General features: G+C 49.6%; 2 protein-coding genes across 2 annotated transcripts; both read right to left on the bottom strand.

Moving 5' to 3' along the window:
• Nucleotides 1-235: 235 nt before the first annotated feature.
• On the bottom strand, nt 236-9,464 carry LOC135404797 (ubiquitin carboxyl-terminal hydrolase 42-like). Its single transcript, XM_064639530.1, has 12 exons — nt 9,187-9,464; nt 8,403-8,603; nt 7,909-8,016; nt 7,731-7,833; nt 7,537-7,604; nt 7,215-7,376; nt 6,675-6,975; nt 6,259-6,370; nt 5,785-5,925; nt 5,476-5,576; nt 4,693-4,716; nt 236-410 (listed from the first exon to the last, which is right to left on the bottom strand). Exons 1-12 carry the CDS (start codon nt 9,209-9,211, stop codon nt 236-238), a joined length of 1,521 nt encoding a protein of 506 aa, XP_064495600.1. The 5' UTR covers nt 9,212-9,464.
• A 7,192-nt stretch (nt 9,465-16,656) lies between these two features.
• LOC135404796 (class II histocompatibility antigen, B-L beta chain-like) lies at nt 16,657-18,544 on the bottom strand. The gene is made up of 5 exons (XM_064639529.1): nt 18,537-18,544; nt 18,164-18,231; nt 17,191-17,472; nt 16,783-16,889; nt 16,657-16,665 (listed from the first exon to the last, which is right to left on the bottom strand). Exons 1-5 carry the CDS (start codon nt 18,542-18,544, stop codon nt 16,657-16,659), a joined length of 474 nt encoding a protein of 157 aa, XP_064495599.1.
• Nucleotides 18,545-19,570: the final 1,026 nt, after the last annotated feature.

The raw sequence follows: 19,570 nt of genomic DNA, 5'->3' as shown, positions 1-19,570 counted from the left end.
GGCTCACTGGAGAGAGATATCCCATTTCTAGCTAAATGAAGCTAAATCTCTTATCCACAATCTTCTGATTCAAGTCCAGGCAGTTCTGTCTAGACTGGCCAATGGGGCTGATGATGCCTGAGACCAAATCTTCCTTCCTGGGGCATTTCAAAAGAGCCAGCCATACTGAAATCAGGAGCTTTTCTACATGTGCTTGATGAGCTCAGCTGCCTCAACATCTGTAAGTTTTCTTTTTTCAGACCCCATTGACGATGTGCATGGTGACCTCCTGGGATCCCATGGCAAAATGAACCTTCTTTGCCCCTGCGAGTGTAGCATCTTCCCCTTGCACTCCCTTCCTGGAGCAGTAGGTGCTGGCACAGCAGCCCTTCACCTCCAAGGAGTCCCCAGGGTTGTGAGGGGGGATGAAGCTAGGTGGACAGCAGATCGCAGTCAGAGGCCATGGAACAGGTTGGACATGAGCTTGGGGAGACCAAGTGAAGTTCATCCCATATTAAAAGCCTCTATGGCCCATGAGGAGACAGCGAATCTCCCTCTGGAGAGCCTAGGTCAGGAATATACCCGCATCCATCATCGTAACGTCTCTGCATCTTGTTTGCAGACAAACCTCCTGTTAAAACTGCCAGAGCTTCCAAGCTGACTGCAGGCAGCAGTTGTAGAGCCCACGGCACCAGCTCCTAGGTCAGCAAGGAGTGCCTTTCAGATGCTGTCTCTCTCCCTTGTAGATCTCTTTGTGCTGCCCCAGTCTTTCTGATCTACCTCATCCTTGACTTCTCCACCCTGCTCCCTGCCATTGCTTGAGAAGGAGTTATCTGCAATGCCTTTGGGCACCGGGAGCCCAGAGACTGAAGCTTTCCAGCAAGAGCCCCAGGCCTGTACAGCAGCTGTAAATTTCCCTTGTAAGAGCACTCTCATCTTTCAGCCCAGTGTTTATTTAGCCTCATTGTCTCTGTTGTACAATGTGGCTGCTTCAGAGAGCCCCTGTGGTCCTTCCACCTCTCTCTGCCTGGCCTGGCTGTCCTCAGGGCATCTTGCCAAGCTCTCATGTGGTGCTGCTGACCCCTGGGCTGGTGTCATATATCTTTTCTAGAAGATGATTTTTTTCAGCAAACGCCCTGTGGAGGACAGCAAAGCTGCAGAGATGAGCCCACATGTCAGGAGAGAGCCTGGTTGTCCCAAGAGCTGGTGCTGATGGGGGCCAAAAGTGCCCCTGGTCTCACCCCATCCCAGTCAGCAGTGGGATATCAGGATTGAACTGTGAAGTTTGTTAACTCCTCGGCAGCATGCCTGTGGGGTGGGGAAGACAGGGCAGGGGAGCGGCTGGATGGTGAGAGAAGGGCTTCCAGGTGTTCTGGATGAGATGTAGCAAAGCCATGGGGGCCATGTGCTGCTGCAGCCCAGCCTTCCTGGGTGCACTTCAGGAAAAGTGTTCTAAGAAAGCCCTTCCCTCAAAGCAATGGCCTTGGGTTTTCTGGCTGCTTTTCCCAGAGGAAGCAGCATGTCAGCAAAGGAATCAAAGCTCAGGGGATTTCCAGTGAGAAGGACACTGGGAGGAGTTGGGTATGTATTCTTCCATCCCATAAAATGAGAACAAATGGGCCGGAGTGAGAGGTGAGGGATTTCCAAAGTCTGCTCATCTCTGATGTCTCCCCTCCCTGGCATGGAGGGATCCAGTGCCTCTGGTGCAGACCCGAAAGCTGTGCTGCACATCCTGAAGGTGATTGTCCTGCTTCTGGTCAGGACAGTGTTAATTTGGGCAGTATCCAGGAGGGGGCACAACCAGGACATAGAGGTTATTCCTCATTTTGTCAAGGATGGGGGAAGGGGTCTCTTCCAGGTTGTGTGCGTGGTGGCAAAGTTGGGCACCAACTGGTGAGCAATCACGTGTGAGTCATTTGCCTCCCTTGTACACTCTGTTATTAGTATTGTTTCTGTTACTGTTCTGTTGCTGTACTGTTTTCTTATTTCATTGCCGTTTCCAGTAAGTTGTTCTTATCTCAGCCTGCGATCTTTACCTTTTGTGCCTCCAATTGTCCTGTCCAGCCTGCCTCAGGATGGAGGGGGAGTGGGAAGGAAAGGAGGAGTGGGAAGTGAGCGAGTGGCGCACGATTTGCATGGTTTCAGTGAGAACACTAAATTATGGAACACCCGTCTTAAACACATCATCGTGGCTGGGCTTCTCGAACGAAGATTTCAGAAGGCTCTATCCACATTTGTTACAAGCACGCTGGTGGCTTAGGAGGCCAATGCGAGACAGACATATCCGATTGCAAAAGGCACAGCAGAAAGACTCCCTAGGTGGTATATTCTGCAAGACATGATTCTTTCTGCCTTGTCTTTTCTCCTCGAGAGGGATTCTGCGTGCGTTCTCAAAGGAAACAGCAGCGTTAGAGATGGTGTGTCTCCAGGCCTCCCGATTTGAGGCCAGAGTAGACCAGTTCTGTTGATTGATATGGCCGAGGCTGAGATGTTTGTAGCTATAATTGTCTACAACGTGGAATAAATAATTCTGATTACAGTATTTTAGTATTTCTTATTTTATTATTTTAATAATATTTCTTATAACATTACTCTCTATTGCTGAATATATATAACATGTAATAATGTATTATAAAGTATTACTCCTCTCTATATTTCTATATTATATTTCTATATTACTTCTATATTATATTTCTATATATATTTCTATATTTCTATATATATTTCTATATATATATTCTATATTTCTATATATATTTCTATATTTCTATATTATATTTCTGTATATATTTCTATATTTCTGTATATATTTCTATATATATATTCTATATTTCTATATATATTTCTCTCTATATATATTCTATATTCCTATATATATTTCTATATTTCTAATGATATTTCTATATTATTGTAACTATCATCTACTTAGGTAAATCATTCACTCAGGTCTGAGAAGGCGTATCGAAAACAAGGATGCCTTGGCTAATAAACGCAGTGCTAGTCTTCCGTTCTGCTTGAGCCAGGGCCATAATCCAACGCCATCATTGCCAGAGTGCCCTGAATGCTTGTCTGACGTGAATCTCTGGGGCGTGGAAACCCTCCTCTTCTTCTCTGAAGGGCGGTAGTCTGTGTACTGCACAATCTCTACTTAATATTTGTTTTCTTAGCTTTAATATAATTGCTTCAACACTGCTTCCAAATACTGCACTATGTTTCTAGCTATAATTATCTACAAGGTGGAATAAATAACTCTGCTTAAAGTATTTTAGTATTTACTATTTTATTATTTTAATAATATTTATTATACTATTACTATCTATTGCTGAAGATATATAACATGTAATAATGTATTATAAAATATTACTTCTATATTATATTTCTATATATATTTCTATATTTCTATATATATTTCTATATTTCTATATTATATTTCTGTATATATTTCTATATTTCTCTATATATTTCTCTCTATATATTCTATATTTCTATATATATTTCTCTATATATATTCTATATTTCTATATATATTTCTATATTTCTAATGATATTTCTATATTATTGTAACTATCATCTACTTAGCTAAATCATTCCCTCAGGTCTGAGAAGGCGTATCGAAAACAAGGATGCCTTGGCTAATAAACGCAGTGCTAGTCTTCCGTTCTGCTTGAGCCAGGGCCATAATCCAACGCCATCATTGCCAGAGTGCCCTGAATGCTTGTCTGACGTGAATCTCTGGGGCGTGGAAACCCTCCTCTTCTTCTCTGAAGGGCGGTAGTCTGTGTGCTGCCCAAACTGGCTGTGGCAATCACAGCCCCGCCGTGTTGATCTTCTCTGCTCTCTCTGCCTCTGTCGGGTTTGCTCCCGAGCAGCCCGGAGCATGAGAGCCTGCTTGGAACTGGCTTTGGAGGGCCCTGGAACTGCAGTATTCACTAAGACTTGGTCACAACGTGGAGGACTTGTTCTCTCCCTCTTTCTCTTCCGCAGTGAGCGGTCACAGTCTGTGTACTGCACAAACCGGCTGCCAAGGTTGTAAGTTCCCCGCACAGATCTGCTTGGCTCCCTCTGCCTCAGCAAGGTTTGCTCCTGAGCAGCCCTGGGAGCGGGAGCCCACCGGCAGATCCTCTTGGAAGGCCTTGCAGCTGTGCTATCCCTAGGACCACGGTCACGACTTGGAGGACCAGTTCTTCTCTCTGAAGCGTCCTCATAGTCTGTGGTGTCCCCAGACCAGCTGCGGAGATCCCTGCCCCACAGAGGGAATCTGCTCCGGGACCGCTCCCTGCCAGTGTCCTTCATACCCTGCCAAGAGAGCTGTGGAGAGTTCCTGCCCTTTTCTCCTGAAAGGATCAGAGCAGTGGGGAACCCCTACAAGTTCTGGGACAGGACAGTTTGGGGCCTCCAAAAGGCTCTTTTGGAGGGCTACTAAGACCAAAAGGCCAGAGGCGCACAAAAGGGATGGATCCAGGTGGGATGCTTTGAGAGGGAGCAGCGTTGTGGCTGTGAAGAAAGGTGCGGTGTGTGAGGGGCAAAAGAGAAATGCTGAGATCCCAGAAAGAAATCCACTCTTCCTCTGATGCCCTGACCCATGACCCCAAAGTTACCTTAGTCCTACCAGTCAGAGCCTGTGGTCCAACAGAGCCCGCCTGCTTGCTGCTGGCCACACACTGACTGAGGAAGGAAGGGGCATGTGATGGTGCCAGTGAGGAAGGAGGCCTTTCTCCAATTCTCAGATCAGAGCATCTGGAGAAAAACAAAAGAGGGATCTCAGTTTAGAGCTGTTGTTGCAACCTCCTCTGGGGTTCAGTCATTTTCTCAGAGAGGCTTCTATGACAGAGAGGAGACTTAACCAAGGACACTAATGGGAAACTCAGCTAGGGTCTTCCCACCAAGTTTGCCTCTGTCCCAACAAAAACCTCATCTCTATACCTCCCACAGCCTCCATTTCCTAAATTCACAGACTTGTTTGGGTTGCAAGGGACCTTTAACTTTATCTTGTTCCACCCCGCTGTGGTGGGCAGGAACACCCTCCACTATTCCAAGGTTTCTCCAAGCCCTGTCCAACCTGGCCTTGAACACTTGCAGGGATGGGGCCCCCACAGATGCTGTGGCAACCTGTGCCAGTGTCTCAGCACCCTTACAGCAAAGAATTCCTTCCCAATATCTAATGTAAACCTGCCCTCTGTTAGCTGAAAACTGATAGCCTTCATCCTGTCACTACATTCCCTGACAAATGGTGCCTCCCCATCTTTCCTGGAGGTCCTCTTTAAGTCCTCTTATCTACAAGAGTCAACATCAGAGACCAGGCAAGTAGCAGATTCCATCCGGGCCGCAGCCTGAAGCCCAGTAAAGGACAGACACGGAGTAGTTCAGATTTGACAGCACTGAATGATGCAGGTAGTAATTTCATTTGATGAGAAAAACACTCCGGAAGGTGAGAAGCACAACTGCAAATGAGGAAAAGGAAATGTATTCTGAACATATTTGAATCCTGGTTATTACCTGGCATAGAACAGCAGGTAGGCTTGCTGCCTGAGAACTGTGTCAATGGAACACAGCTGCACAGATTCATCGTCCATCCGGTACCACAATCCATTGCTGGCCTGTAAAAAAAAGGCAAGGATCTCTCCATGGTTTCTCTCCAAAAACACAGGTAGGAAACTGCCAAACCGAGAGCATGTCAAAACAAATGCAGTCCAGCCACTAAGGAGGCCTTCTGCCCCAAAACTTTGGCTGTCAGTAACACTGACAGGAAAGTTTATCTTCCCCAGCACACATTTTTCCCCATTGGGAAGGAAGTTGCTCTTTTACCTTTGTGTAGCAGAAATAGTGTCCTCCATGACAGCTGACACCACTGTGCACCAGGACAGCATATAAGGAGTAGAGGAGTGCTTCTCCATCTGCCTGAGACATGTATGGGCGAAGATCCAAGTACTCCGGATACTCTACAACCTATGGAGAGACCAAGAGGGCTCAGAAATGACCCTGGTCTGTGACATGAAATAGCCTACCAAGTGCAGGGGCCAGTCCAGGGGTATCAGTACATCTCTGGGGCTCATGAGCACTTGGTTTTCCATAAAGCAACATAAAATCGTTTGGGTGGCAGGAAACCCTTCTCAATCAAAGCAGCCCTATCAGAGCACAGTGCTTGCCTGTCTTCCCACAGGAACTTTCCACTCCCCAGAAGGGACCCCAAAAAACCCAACACAAGCAGCTTGTGACAAGCATACTGCTTTAGGAAATCTGCTTCTTGAAGAGAAAGCTGCACACCAATAGTGTACACACCTTGCTGATCTTGCCACCAGTGAAGCAGTCAAACCTCTTCAGACACACAGTGAGAACCTTGGGTGCACAGTGGACAGTGAACCTCTTAGTGGCGGCAACATTCTTCTCACACCTTGAAACCAAGCACAGAGCACAGCGCTGAAATGCACCCTATCTTCCACCAAGGCAGTCAGACAACCTTTCTTGTCTCGGGCATCCTTATGCTATTTTAAGGCAATTCGGTGCCATATTTCAAACAAACAAACAAACAAACAAACAAAGAAAAAACCCCAACCCCCCTCCCCAAAAAACCAGACAAACAAAACTGTGTCTCATCAGTGTGCAGTAAACTTCCACGAGAAGATGACTTCTGCTCAATGACTCGTAGCCCCCTCACACAGAGTCTCCTGTTAATATGTTGTTAGTAATCATCTTACTTGCTACATTTAAAGCAGTTTTCCCCATCCAGGTGCTCAGGTGTTACAAAGTCCTCCAGAGCTGCAGTGAGGGATGAGGCTGCCTGGAGAATTGAGAAATCGGTGCACTGAGCTACAGCAAATGCCCTGGCCCAAACATTTTCCAGGAGCTGACAAGAAAACCCCTGTAGCTGATGCTGAGGAGACCCGCCATGAATCTGCAAGCTGTATCCAGAAGGAGCCAGAAAGAGAGTGTGGTGCTGAACATTTCCCCTGTCCCAGAGGTTCTCAGGGGCAATCAAGAGCTCCCTCTCTGTATCACCTGCCACTGAGCTACTGATGTTATGTAGGGTCATCAGTAGTGAAAACAATCCAACCCATCAGCCTGGAAGCCAGACAGGTGTTGAAGGAGGGCAAAGGAAAGAAGGAGGAGGCTATGTCAAGGGTGCAGAGCGCATTATGGCTGCTTGTCCAGCTTCAAGCCAGCACCTACAGAGAGACCAGTGCCATGGCCTCTGCAGGAGGACAACATCCCTTCCCCTTCCCATCCACGACCAAGACCTCTTGTGTTCACAGTATATGCTTTCAGGACAAATGTGTTGACTCTGAAAAGCCTTGCCATGTCTTGAAGCACAACTGCAAAACCTCTTACTTTGATATCCAAGGGGACATCCAGGAAGGCCTCATAGGAATCAGAAATGGCTTTGCAGCTGAAGCAGATGACTGGAAGGAAAAATCAAAATGCCGAGCAATGGTGAGCTGAACGATGGTACTGCTTTGTGCTCATTGTACCTGTCCTGCTAGTCCCAGGGCCAGCTGTTGGGCACAGGCAGACAGAAGGGCACAGGCAGTGCCAAGGAGAGCAATCGTTGTAGAAACATACCTCTGGATCTCAGAAAGCCTCCAAATATTTGATGGACAATGGTAGTAGATTGAGATGATATGTCCAAGCTGGAAACAAGTCGTAAGACAGAGCATTACTTCCTCCAAGCCCCGGCTGTAGGTTTTCCTTGATGAGGCCACATCAAGGAGTCCAAAGGGCTCAGAACTTTGTAAAGGTAACTTGCTTGTGCTTACTCGTTGCTTGCACTCAGACAAGCTCTCTGCATGGCATTGACAGTACAGCATAAGAAGTCATGAGCATCTTCCTCCCTGCCAAGCTGAAAATGTTCTCCTATGACTAAGAAACAGGAAGTTAGTAGTTGTCTCCTACAGGAAGGGAAGAAAACCTGTCAAAGAACCTGAAATCACATACATCTGAAACCCCTGAGAACAGCCAAAGGCAGGATGGCACTGACTGAATGCAGGACCTTGTTAACATGCGCTTCCATGATGCACATCATGCAGAAGCCTTGTTGGCGACCTGAGGAGGGAGGGAGAGAAGGTCCTCTGGTTAGCAAAATATCCCTAGTGGTGGAATACTCCTCTTCTTCCACTCCCACTCCAGTGCAATATGCCACTCCTCCCAGTGTTTCAACAAGCATGGGACGTTTTAGTGCATAGAAAATGTTCTTCAGAGGAATTCTAAAGTGAGGTTTTAACTTGCAGGAATAGAGACCCAGAGCTAGAAAGATGTGCCTTCATGAAGAATAAGACAGCTGGACAGGACAGGTGGCTCCTGAGTGTACAAAGAACACAAGTTCTGGGGCTGACAAAGGGCTGCTTTTCTCCTAAATCAAATTTCAGGTTCTGGGAATCCTTGGGATTTGATGAACAGATTCACAGGGAGATGTCCCTAAGAGTACTCACAGGCCTGGCTGTGCTCCCGGGAGAGCAGATAGTTGGCCAGCGGCGGGGTGTATGTCAGGCATTGCAGGACAGCATTAAGGAAGCATGTGTTGCCCACATTGAGGAGTCCTGCTCCAGCACTCTGTCTTTGCTGCCAGACCATGCAAATCTTCTCTGGGGGAAAGAGGATCCTTTGTGGCGGAGTCATTCCCTCGGCAATGACTGCAGGGAAATTCCATTTGAAAAGAGATGAAATGAGGCACAAAGGCATATTTAAACAGTGAGGTCTCTACAGGAGCACTCAGGACCATCTGCTTCAACTGCCAACCCAACAACATCAGGGGAAGCTTAAACAGTGCCATTTAAATTTACTGTTTTGGAAAAATCCATTCCCCTGTTTACGTTGCTGAGAGTCCAACAAACCCACAATCTGATTTCTGGGCCGCAGGCTACCTTCCTTTCTCAGTAGAGCTCTAGACTGGGTTATCAGTGAAGCCATCCCTTTTCCTGATTGTAACTTGTTGAAAACAAGGAAATACTGAGCACGGAAGGTAACCCAAAGGATGGCAGACCTCTCTACGAGCAATGGCAGCTTTCAAAGTCTTGTACCTAGTGTCAGAGGAGCGACAAAAGGTGTTTTCCTGGGTCGAATTGTAAACACGGGGGTCAGTTTGACTGCTCTCAGGAAACATCCCAGAGATCACTGTAGGTTGTGAGCACATCATTCTGGGATTAGACCACCAACCATGTCAGTTGTCTGTGGCAGTTCACAAAGTCCAAACCAGCTGGTGAAGCTATTACTCACAGGAGTCGTTCCCTGCTGTGGCCATTGCCTCTCTCAGGAAGAGAGTGCAATGCTTTAGATGACCAAGGATGTCTTTCTCTCCAGAAAGAGAACAGCACCAATCCCGTCACCTAGTTGCAAAGAAATTACTGTAGCTCACCGAAAGTATCAAAACTCTAAATAAACGCAGAACGGCATCCCCCACCAAGTCTTTCAGTGGTGCTCGTAACTGCTGCTGAGCTGCAGCTCACGCCCTTATGATCAGGCGCGGGGCACCAACTCACAGCGGGTTCAAAGGCCCTTTTGAAATGCTCCAATGGACGTTACCTTCTCTGAAGAGGCCCTGCTGCTCTCCTGACACTGCTTCAGCAACAGAGCCCTCTGGCTTTCCCACCTCCCAGGAGTGAACGTCTTTCAGCCACTACTTTAACTGCTGCCTTTGCTGCTCTCCTTTTTCTGCCTCCCTCCCTCCCACAGCAATCAAGGTGGGCTGAGCCCATCCCCTCAGACTACAGTCACCTCCCTGCTGACCTATCCTAGGCTATGGAAAAAAAACCAAGAATCAGCAAACTGGAATTCTAGCCTAGGTCATACCTGGCCAGCCTCTAAAAGTTGTAACAGCTCAGCCTACAGCTAGGAAGGTATAAATCAGCCTATACTTTTATCCCATATACCCTGCTCTATGATCTGGGCCAAAAGTCAAAGCATTACCTTTGAAAGAGGAGGAAAGTTGAGGAGAAATGGTCAGTAAACAATAAACCATCCAAAAAAGGCAGGCACACAAGTAGCAAAGGAAGGAGCTGAGTTATCCCGAAGGCCAACTCTGTCCAACTGATTTTCGTTGGCGCGCTCCTCAGGATACCGGATGGGTGCCACATCTCTGTCCCTTTGTGACATGGGGTCACATGGAACCCCATGGAACCCCATGGAACCACATGGTTCTTGGGCACAGGAACCCACATGGCACGTCCGCCAGGTGGAAGCCACTGGACCTCCCCCCGTGCTGGTGGCAAAGGGCTCGTCATCCTCTGACAGAGCTCCCACACCTTCCCTGAGCCACACGGCCTGAGGAGTAAAAGCCTGCTCAGGGCTGTGACTGAGCCAGGTCACAGCTTTTCTGGCCCCCAAGACGCTGAGGGTTTCACTGCCACTTCTATCAGTGAGACTCTTAGCAAAGCACCTGGACTCTTATGGGTTCATTTCCAATTAATTTCATCTGCCCCCAGGGTACAACCATGGGCTGACCCTGAACTGGGACTGCCAAAGGAACCCTTCAGAGGCTGCGCTGGGAGGACCTTGGCTGGCTGCTGGCCCCCGCCCAGCTGCTGTCTTGTCCTCAAGCTCTGAAAACGTTCCGGGATGGCTTTTTAGCAGCTTCCCATTTACTCCTGCCGCTAGGGTTGGTTAGGTTTTGATCAGCCGCAGCTTTAGCCAGACTCCCACTCTGGATGGTGAGGGCACGCGCGTGTTAGGCGGAGCTATCCCCTGCACGTCCGGCGCCGAAATAAACAAATACCGGCTTAATAGCACCTGTGGCTGTTGAGTTTTACTACTGTTGCCTTTTCCTGGCATCAATGGATAGAGACAGTTCTGTCCCTGCTGCACTTGGCCTATGTTGTTTTGGGCTTGTTGGAAATCATAAAACTTTTCTAATTTTTTTAGTGTTCCTAATTAACTTTTTGATTAGTTGTTTTTAACACACATCAGAGGCGGTGCGTTCAGCCTTAAATCAACTTTAGTCAGCATGGAGTAAAAATTGTCATAAGCTCCTTTGGGAGAACACAGCCTGGGAAAAGTACTAAAACTGTAAGTTTTGTTGAAGTTAACCCTGTTATGCTTCAGTGGAGAAAGCCTGTCAGAGAAAGATGTCCTGTTGAAGGAGGAGATCTGGAACACAAGATTTATGGACTACAAGGACCTTCTGCAGAAACCAGCAGCTAAAGAAGAAGACTAACAAAGGCTCAGCATTTGTGTCAGAAAATCCCTAGGGGAGGGAAAATATACAAAAAAGATTAAAGATATGAAGTTATTACAGTAGAAAGGGAGAAATTAATAACCAATCCCACATAGAATACTAATTAATGAAAGGGAGTGAGTGATGTAATTTGGAAGCAATGAACATTAATTTCTTTGTTTGCCAAATCTGTATAAATAGGTGAAAAGCGATGTCTTGCTGTCAGTACGGAGGCAGGATTTTTGTCAGCCACATGCACACGCAGGGCTGCAAATCAAAGTAATCCCTTGCTTTCTAACAGTAAAAAGCCAATTTGTTAGAGGGTCCTATTTATCCCGACAGTTTCAGAGGTGTTTAGCAACAGGCAGTCCTCTGGACACCTGGTGGAACCTCTGCTCAGCAGGCAGATAGTGTTTCTCATGCGCCAAGGATGCAGCTGGTTGTTATTTAACAACACTTGACCTGGCTGGTTTGGCCCCTGCCTGGAATGGGGCATCAAGTTTTACTCAGTTCTTCTCAGGACAGGTGGTTTCACTCCTGCCCAGCTCAGCACAGTTCATATGGCTCCTGCTCCACTCCGAGGTGTTTCTTCTTTTAGACTTGGGGCATCCAGCTCGGGCATGACTTTGCTTGGATGGCTTTTTTCATCACGTCTTGCAGCAGCTGGTTTTATCCCTGTCATCCTTGGGGAGGCTCCTTGTATCCCTTACCCAGACAAAGGATCTGCATTTACTCCTGCATTACACCTCTCAGGTGACCTTTTTATGCCCCTGTCCTAACCTGATGTCCAGGTCCTGTATTACCGTCCCCCCAGCAGCACTTCAGGAGCTCTCTGATGAAGACAATCAACAATGGCACTCGTGAACAGTGCCTCTGCTCCTGCCTCCTGCTCATATGGGGGCATTTTAGGACATAAACAGCTGTGCTCTGTGACCAAGCTGGTCCTACATGAGTCCCCTTTGCCCTCATCGTCAGTCCCTGAAGGTCCAGTGCGCCAGGAAGACCCCTTCTCCCCCTCCCTATCAGCCTTCTCATTTCCAGGCCCCAGGCCGACTCCTTTGCTCCTCACAGGCCTTGCAGGTCACAGGCACCTGCCTGCCAGGCTGGGATGGCCTCACAGCAGCACAGGGCAGCACAGCAGCGCACAGAGCCCCATCTTAATACCAAACAGACTCTTCTCCCCTGAAAGGGCCACTCCTGTTCTGTTAACGGGTTTCAAGTCTAGATTAAGATTGTTATATTGACATGACAAACCAAGGATTAGGATGTGCCCTGGCCTGCAGAGTGATCAGGTCCAGGTGATCAGGCATCCTAAGCTGAGCTGTGCTGTACAATTCGGTGCTAAAGGGCTTACAAAATCTTGCTATGCTGGTGCTGCTTACAGAAATCTTGTGCTACTCAAATCATGGTATTCTGGGCTATAGTGATCATACCATGATGTTAAAAGAAATGAAGCTTTAATTGTAACTATGTGTCATGGTTTGAGATAGCCCCAAAAAATCCAATTCCCTAGCTCCAATCCCCCCTCCCACATCTCAGCCTAATGTGAGATGGGCTTTTCCAGACAAAACACACCAGACTCAAAGTGGGGGAAAGGGAATATATTACAATGACTGTTCAAATAAATATAACATCACATTATACACATGATCATAACTATCTCTACCATGACATATAGTATTTACAATGGACCAGATCTCTTCTCCCCTCCAAATAAAAGTCCAGGAGGGAAAGAAGGACAGATCCCTTCCAGTCCTTAAGCAGCAGCATCTTCTGAGGCAGCAGTCTGTCTGTCTTCTCCACATGCAGCAGCTGATTGCTGGCTTTCTGCCAGCACTCAACGAGGGAGATATCCAAGTCTCTCTCTCGGCCCCATCGCCTCACAACCGAGGGGTCTTCCGTGGGCTTCGTAACCCCAGACAAGGTCGTTTCACCACGTCATATCACGAAGACACAGGGGGTCTTTGTGACGGTCTGGTATCTCTTGCAGGGCCTCTGTGCCCTGTCTCTCAGGCTGCCACCGTGGCAGCAGAGCAAGAGGGGAGCCAAGGTCAACTCCCCCTGCATTCCATCTGGCCATCCCGGTCCAGCTCCGGGACGCCCTGAGCTTCTCAGCTCCTCTCTCTCTCCGGTGCTGCATGTCTAAAACTCTTCTCCTAAATAGGAGTCCATGTACCTCTTCTCCAAGAGGGATCTCAAAGGAGTTTTGGGGGGCTGGTACAGTCTTACCCCAAACTCTGTCTCTCAGCTCCTGGCTCTCTTTCTCCTGGCTCTGTCTTCCAGGAGTCTTCTCTCTGGTGCTGCATGTTGCTTCTGCTGCTCCTTCAGTTCAGGTCCTTATCTCTGGCTCTCTGCCACCGTTTCTCTGGTCAGTGCCTGCTGCTGCTCTGTGCCCATGGAGAAAAAAACATCTCCCGGCATAACTACAGGCACCTAGCCCAGCTTTATGCTGTTCCAGGTCCCTGCAGCCCCCCAGCCAGGGCTGGGAGGCCCCAGAGGGCCCAAGGGGCTTAGAGCCCCTTCCTCGTGGCTCACAACAAGGCCACCTCTCCTCCAACAACCAAAAACTACAACTCATCTCTTCCGGTCTGGTTGTGATATGTTTACATTTTTGCAGGAGCGCCCATTGGGCAGAACTTTGAAACTTCCAAGGGTTTCCACCCCTTGGGGTCTACCACTTCTCTTAGCCTCTGGGGGAAAACAAAGTCCAAACCACTACACTACCACAATTGTATGAAATTAAAGGGTTACCCAAAGATATACAACTAGAGATTCAACAGTGTAATAGTTATGAGGAGTATATCCAATTACTGAATTCGCTGTATTATTTTTCATTAAGAGGCTTTGGTATAGAGTATTGCTTTGCATGCAAAGAACCAGGTTGCTTGGCCTTGATTGCTTTTAGATGTAAGACTTGTGGAAGCAATTGGTGGCTTGGGCAAATTAATTTGTTTGGTATTTGGTGCAGAAAGTGTTCTTTTACATTATCATTACAGTCATACACACGTGAATTAGAGCAAACAACAGGTTTACCAATAGCTGAAGCATTACAATTATTTGAAGCTGAAGAACAAGGGATATTAGCTGGTTTGCGCTGGGACACTAATTATATTATAAAAAGACTGAGTATAATCAAAGGTACAAAAATAATAGCAAGCAGGTGTAAGAAGAACACACCTTTGACAACAATATACCCTGGTGGTCCCTTTGAAGGCGATCCACAACAATATCTAGATTATTGTATAGAGGCACATGGTCAAAGATGATGATTTCTTTATGGTTTTGGATTTTGAAAATAATTCTGATAACACAAGGACATCCCAGTATTCCTGTTGGGCCCAGAGAAAACATTTGGGTAACATTTGCCAACCAAACAGGTCAATTGGACTTCTGTCTAAGTTTAGCCTCAGCGTCAGATCCTTTTCAAACGTGTCTTATTGGCATTCCTTACCTTGATACAAGTGATTTTGCAGGATGGGTTAGCTCTAATCATAACAAAACCAAGGTGGAATTAGCCTGCAATGTAACAAAAGAATGCACAAACGGCACCAAAGGCATGACATCTCTTTTGTTAGTGACTAGTCTAAACAGGACCATGACAGATAGCCCCAGTGAGTTACAATTATTTGGAGCTGTGTATGGAAATGACTCTTGCTTTAGACTCAATATGAATAAGGAAAAGACCTTTCTACAATGGCAACAAACAATTGGGAATGTATCCACTACGAACATAACAGCACAGAACCCTCCATACGAGAATGTAACCTGGTGCCAAGGCTATGTCAAAAACGTGTCAGTCAGTGTGACAAAGCCAAAATATTTACCACCTGGTTATTTCTTAATTTGTGGTAATAGAGCATGGTCTGGCATTCCTAAATACCCCATTGGTGGACCATGTTACTTGGGAAAATTGACTATGTTTACACCCACTATGAGACAAATAACGCAGTTGAAAAGGAGAAATATTTGAAACAAACGAGACACTGAATTTGATAAGTATTGTAAATCAGTAGAAAACCAACCCATTAAATTTTGGTCACCTAAGGCAAACTTCTTTGCATCCCTGTTTGCCCCTGTTGGAGCAAAAAAGAGTCTAGTTCTTGTCCAAAGAACAGCTTGTTGGGCAAGGAATCAAATGAATAGAACCTCAAAAATTCTAGGAGAATTGGCTCATGACTTTGATGAAATAAGACATGCTGTTTTACAGAACAGAGCAGCTATAGATTTTCTATTGCTGGCTCAGGGGCATGGATGTGAGGAATTTGAAGGCATGTGTTGTATGAATCTTTCTGATCACTCTCAGTCCATCTACCAAAACCTAAAAGAAATGCAAGGTCATTTGGATGACTCTAAAATCCAAAAGGATCCTATTAGAGAATGGTTAGCAAAGTTAGGTTTAGGACCATGGCTTGCTGAGATCACTAAACAAGCTATTTCACTTTTACTGATATTGTTAGCTGCTTTATGCATCGTTCCTTGTATTTTAAGTGTATACAGAACATGCTAACGAAGGCAATGAATGACGTATTTTTAACACTGTCTAAAGAAAACGGGGGAAGTGTGGAAAGTATTGCTGAAACATGGTTAATAGAAAGAGGACATGAGAGAGATGCTATAGCTCTGGTCCCACGGTAAGAGAAAACTATCAGAAGGTCACTGTGTTTGAGAAACTGGGTACGTGACAGAAGAATAGTGTATAGCGGATGGGAAAGCTGAGCAAATAGCAAACAAGTAACCATAAGAAGGTTAAAGAAACAGCATTTGCGCAAATATAACTTAGGTAATTAGGAGCCAATGATGAGATTAGCTTTTGTAATATGTATGAAGCTAATTTGTAACCTTTATAAGCACAGAGCACGCAGCAATAAAGTTGGATAAGTTATTGATCAATTCTGTGATCTAAAAGTGTCTTTATCCCGTCGTCTACAACATGGGAGTACCTAAACCCCCTTTTTCAAGGATTTCTGGGGTCTGAGAGAGCCCAAACCCCCCTGTTCTTGGGGTTATTGTGAGGCTGACATTGCCTAAACCCCAAGTTCCCAGATTTTTCGGGCTCTGAATGTTTCCAAGCCCCCTATTCCTGGGTTTTTGGGGGTCTAACCTGTCCCAAACCCCCCTGTTCGTAGGATTTTGTGGGTCTGATTGTGCCCAACCCCCCCAGTTCCTGAGATTCTGATGGAATCTGGGTGTGTCCAAGACCCTCTTTTCCAAGATTTTTGGGTCTGGGGGTGCCCCAAACCCCCTGTCCCTGGGATTTTTAGGGTCTAGGAGACCCCATACCCCCGTGTTCCCAAGATTTTTAAGGTCTGAATGTTTCCAAACCCCCCCGTTCCCAGGATTTTCAGACCCCCCCACTTCTCCCCAACAACCAGGACTGCAGAGCACTAAGAAGCTTTACTGGGAACATTGGGAGCAGCTGGGTGGGGTGAGAACAAAAGCAGGGAAGGGGGGGAGAGGCAACCCGCCCAAATCAGCGCAGGGTTTGGGTTTCCCGGCTGGGCCCGAGGCCATGGGGAGGGGCTGCGGCCGCCAGCGGCTCAGGAGCTCTGTGGGGAGAGAAAAGGGGGTGAGAGCAAAGGGGCTGGGGGGGCAGGGGGGGCACAGAGGCTGTGGGAGAGCAAGGGGGGGGGGGCCACGCCCCCCATTTGGGGACCCCCCTTTACCTTCTCCTGCAGGTAGAAGCCGAGCCCCAGCGCCAGGAAGACCAAGCCCAAGACGAAGCCCCCGACCCCCACCAGGATCTTGCTGCGGACGGTGTCCGGTGGCATCTCTGGGGGGAGCCGGGGGGGGTCAGCACCCCCAAAACCTCCTCCCACGCACCACCCAGAACCCCACAGAGCCCGGCCCGCTCTCCCCCAGCCCACCCGGGGTTCCCTCAAACCTCCTGCCAGTCCCTTCCCAGCCCCTGTAGGGATCCCACCCAGCCCCTCCCAGCCCTTTCAGGACCCTCCAACCCTCCTCCCGTCACCCCCAGCACCCACCAAACTCCCTCCCAGTTGCCCCCAGTTACCCCCTTTCCCCCCCAGCCCCCCTGCCAGTGTGCCCCCGGTGCTGGGGGGGCCGGGCCGTACCCCAGTGCCGGCTGAGGGGGTGCTCCAGGCTGACGTGCTCCACCTGGCAGCTGTAGGTGACCCCGCGCCGGGGGGGGATTTCCAGCAGCACCAGCACCTGGCAGCTCCAGTCCCCGTTGGGGACCACGTCGGTGGCCACCACGTGCTCCGGCAGCTCCTGCCCATCCTGGAACCACCTCACCTGCACCGGAGCAGGGTAGAAATCCATCATGGAGCAGAGCAGGTGGCCGGGGCCGGGCTGGGAGCTCGACGGCACCAGCGGGATGGACACGCTGGGGGGCACTGGGAGGGACGGGGAAGACACTGGGCTCAGCTGGGGGGCACTGGGAGGGAGGGGAGAGGGCTTAGAAGACGTTGGTAGCGACTGGGCTCAGCTGGGGGGCACTGGGAGGGAGGGGAGAGGGCTTAGAAGACGTTGGTAGCGACTGGGATGGCCTTGGGAGGGACTGGGATGGCAGTGGGAGGGACTGGGAATAGACTGGGGTAGAAGGGGAGGGGCTGGGCGGGGGCACTGGGGAGAGATTTGAGAGATGTGGGAGTGAAGTGAGAACGACTGGGAATGGATCGAGAGGGTCTGGGAGTGGAATGAGAGGGACTGAGAGTTAAGTGAGAGGGACTGGGAATGACTGGTGTGGACTGGGAAGGAAGCGCTCGGGACTGGGAGGCTGAGTCGTGGTGAGGAAACTCTTTGGTTTGGGTCTGCCTGGCAACTGGAGCGTCATCAGAGAGACACGCTGGGATTGGCTGAGGGGCGTGAGCTCGGTGGCCCCAGCGGGGTGGAGAGGCGGGGGGGCACTGGGAGAGACTGGGATGGACTGGGATGGACTCAGAGGAACTCGGAGTGGGCAAAAGGCTACGGGAACGGGCACAGGGAGGGCTGAGTGGTCTGGGGTGATTCCTAGGGAGGGTTTGAGGGGCTCCAGGGTCATTCCAGGGGCAGGGGCCGAGGGGACCCGCTCTGCCCCACGCTCACCTCTCCTCTCCACGCTGAACGGGGTACCAAGTTTGTAGTTGTAGCGGCAGTAGGGGGCCTCTGGTGGTCTAGTGGTTAGAGTGCAGGACTCTCACCGCTGCGACCTGGGTTCAATTCCCGGCCCCCCGGGCAGTTGGAGCTCGTCAGCCTTGTAAGGCAATCCAGCTAAGAGAAGGTCACTCTAAACAAACCGACGTCCTGGGGACCTCACTGCCACTGTCCAAGCTTTGCTCGGCCCCGGCAGATGAACCTCAGGATTAAAGGGTGGGCTCAGTTCAGTGCACGCTGTGTCTCACCTAAAAAAAAATCCACTGCCCAGGCTCGAAGGGTTTATGACCTTTCCCAAATCTTCGCTCCTGAAGACTGGCCATACGTGTCCATTTGTACTTAAGATATTCACGGTGGCTGTTGTACTCTGGCCTGGATCTCCCCAAATGGGGTGTCCCCCACATAGACCCCCACATCGCTGTCAAAATGCAGGAGCTGCTCCCGGTTGTAGAAGTGCCTCTCCAGGAACCTCACCTGCTCGGTGCCGTTGATGAAATGGCACTCCTGTTTTCCCATCCACTGGAACACCCCTGTGTGTGCAGGACACGGGTCAGGGGGTGCCCCTTTCCCCCCCATTATCCCCTAGCCAACAGCAGCAGGGTGGGAGCTCAAGGGGCCACCCCGGACCCCCCTTTCCCAAACTACTCCACCACACGGACGCCCCAGCACCGGCTCTTGAGTGAGGGGAACCCCCTCATCAGTCCCCCGGGGATGGACAGCTGGGTTGGGGACCCCCACAATGCGGATACAACCCCCTCCAGAGCCCCAGGAACTGAACCCCCCACCAGGGCTCAAGGAACACCGAGGGACCCCCATGGCACCTCTCTGCCTGCTCTCCCACCACCCCTTTCCCCCCCTCCCTTTCCCACCGTCCCCCAATCCCCAGAACCCCCCGCCCTCACTTTGAGGCTCCCACCCCCTTTCCACTCAGTCCGGCACTTCCAAACCCCCTCCCACTCACTTCTGGGGCTTCCACACCCTCTTTTCTCCCCTCTTTCCAACCCTCTCCTCATTCCCGCTCACCCGACAGCTCCTCGCCCGCAGCCGGGGGGGCTCCCAGCACCACCAGCACCGCCAGCACGGCCCCAGCTCCCCGCACACGCTCCATGCCCAGCGCCGGACAGCTGCTGACAGCCCAAAACCAGCCGGGCGGCGCCGTTTTGGGGGGTTTGGGGCGCGCTGGGCTTGGGTGAGGGCGCAGTTGGGGCCCTTTTTTCGAGGCGTCTTCCCGGCGACTGATGAGTCATCAGCGCGGCGCGCTGGGATTGGGCGCGGGCGGCGTGGGCGCTTTGGGATTGGCTGAGGGCCGTTGGGGGCCCCCGCGGCAGCCCCGGGGCTGGGGGGTTCGGGGGGGTCCGT

The sequence above is a fragment of the Pseudopipra pipra genome, chromosome W, assembly GCF_036250125.1.
Source record: "Pseudopipra pipra isolate bDixPip1 chromosome W, bDixPip1.hap1, whole genome shotgun sequence".
Taxonomy (NCBI): Eukaryota; Metazoa; Chordata; class Aves; order Passeriformes; family Pipridae; genus Pseudopipra; species Pseudopipra pipra.
The sequence above is the reverse complement of the archived record's forward strand: the minus strand, read 5'-3'. Positions and strand labels throughout refer to the sequence as shown.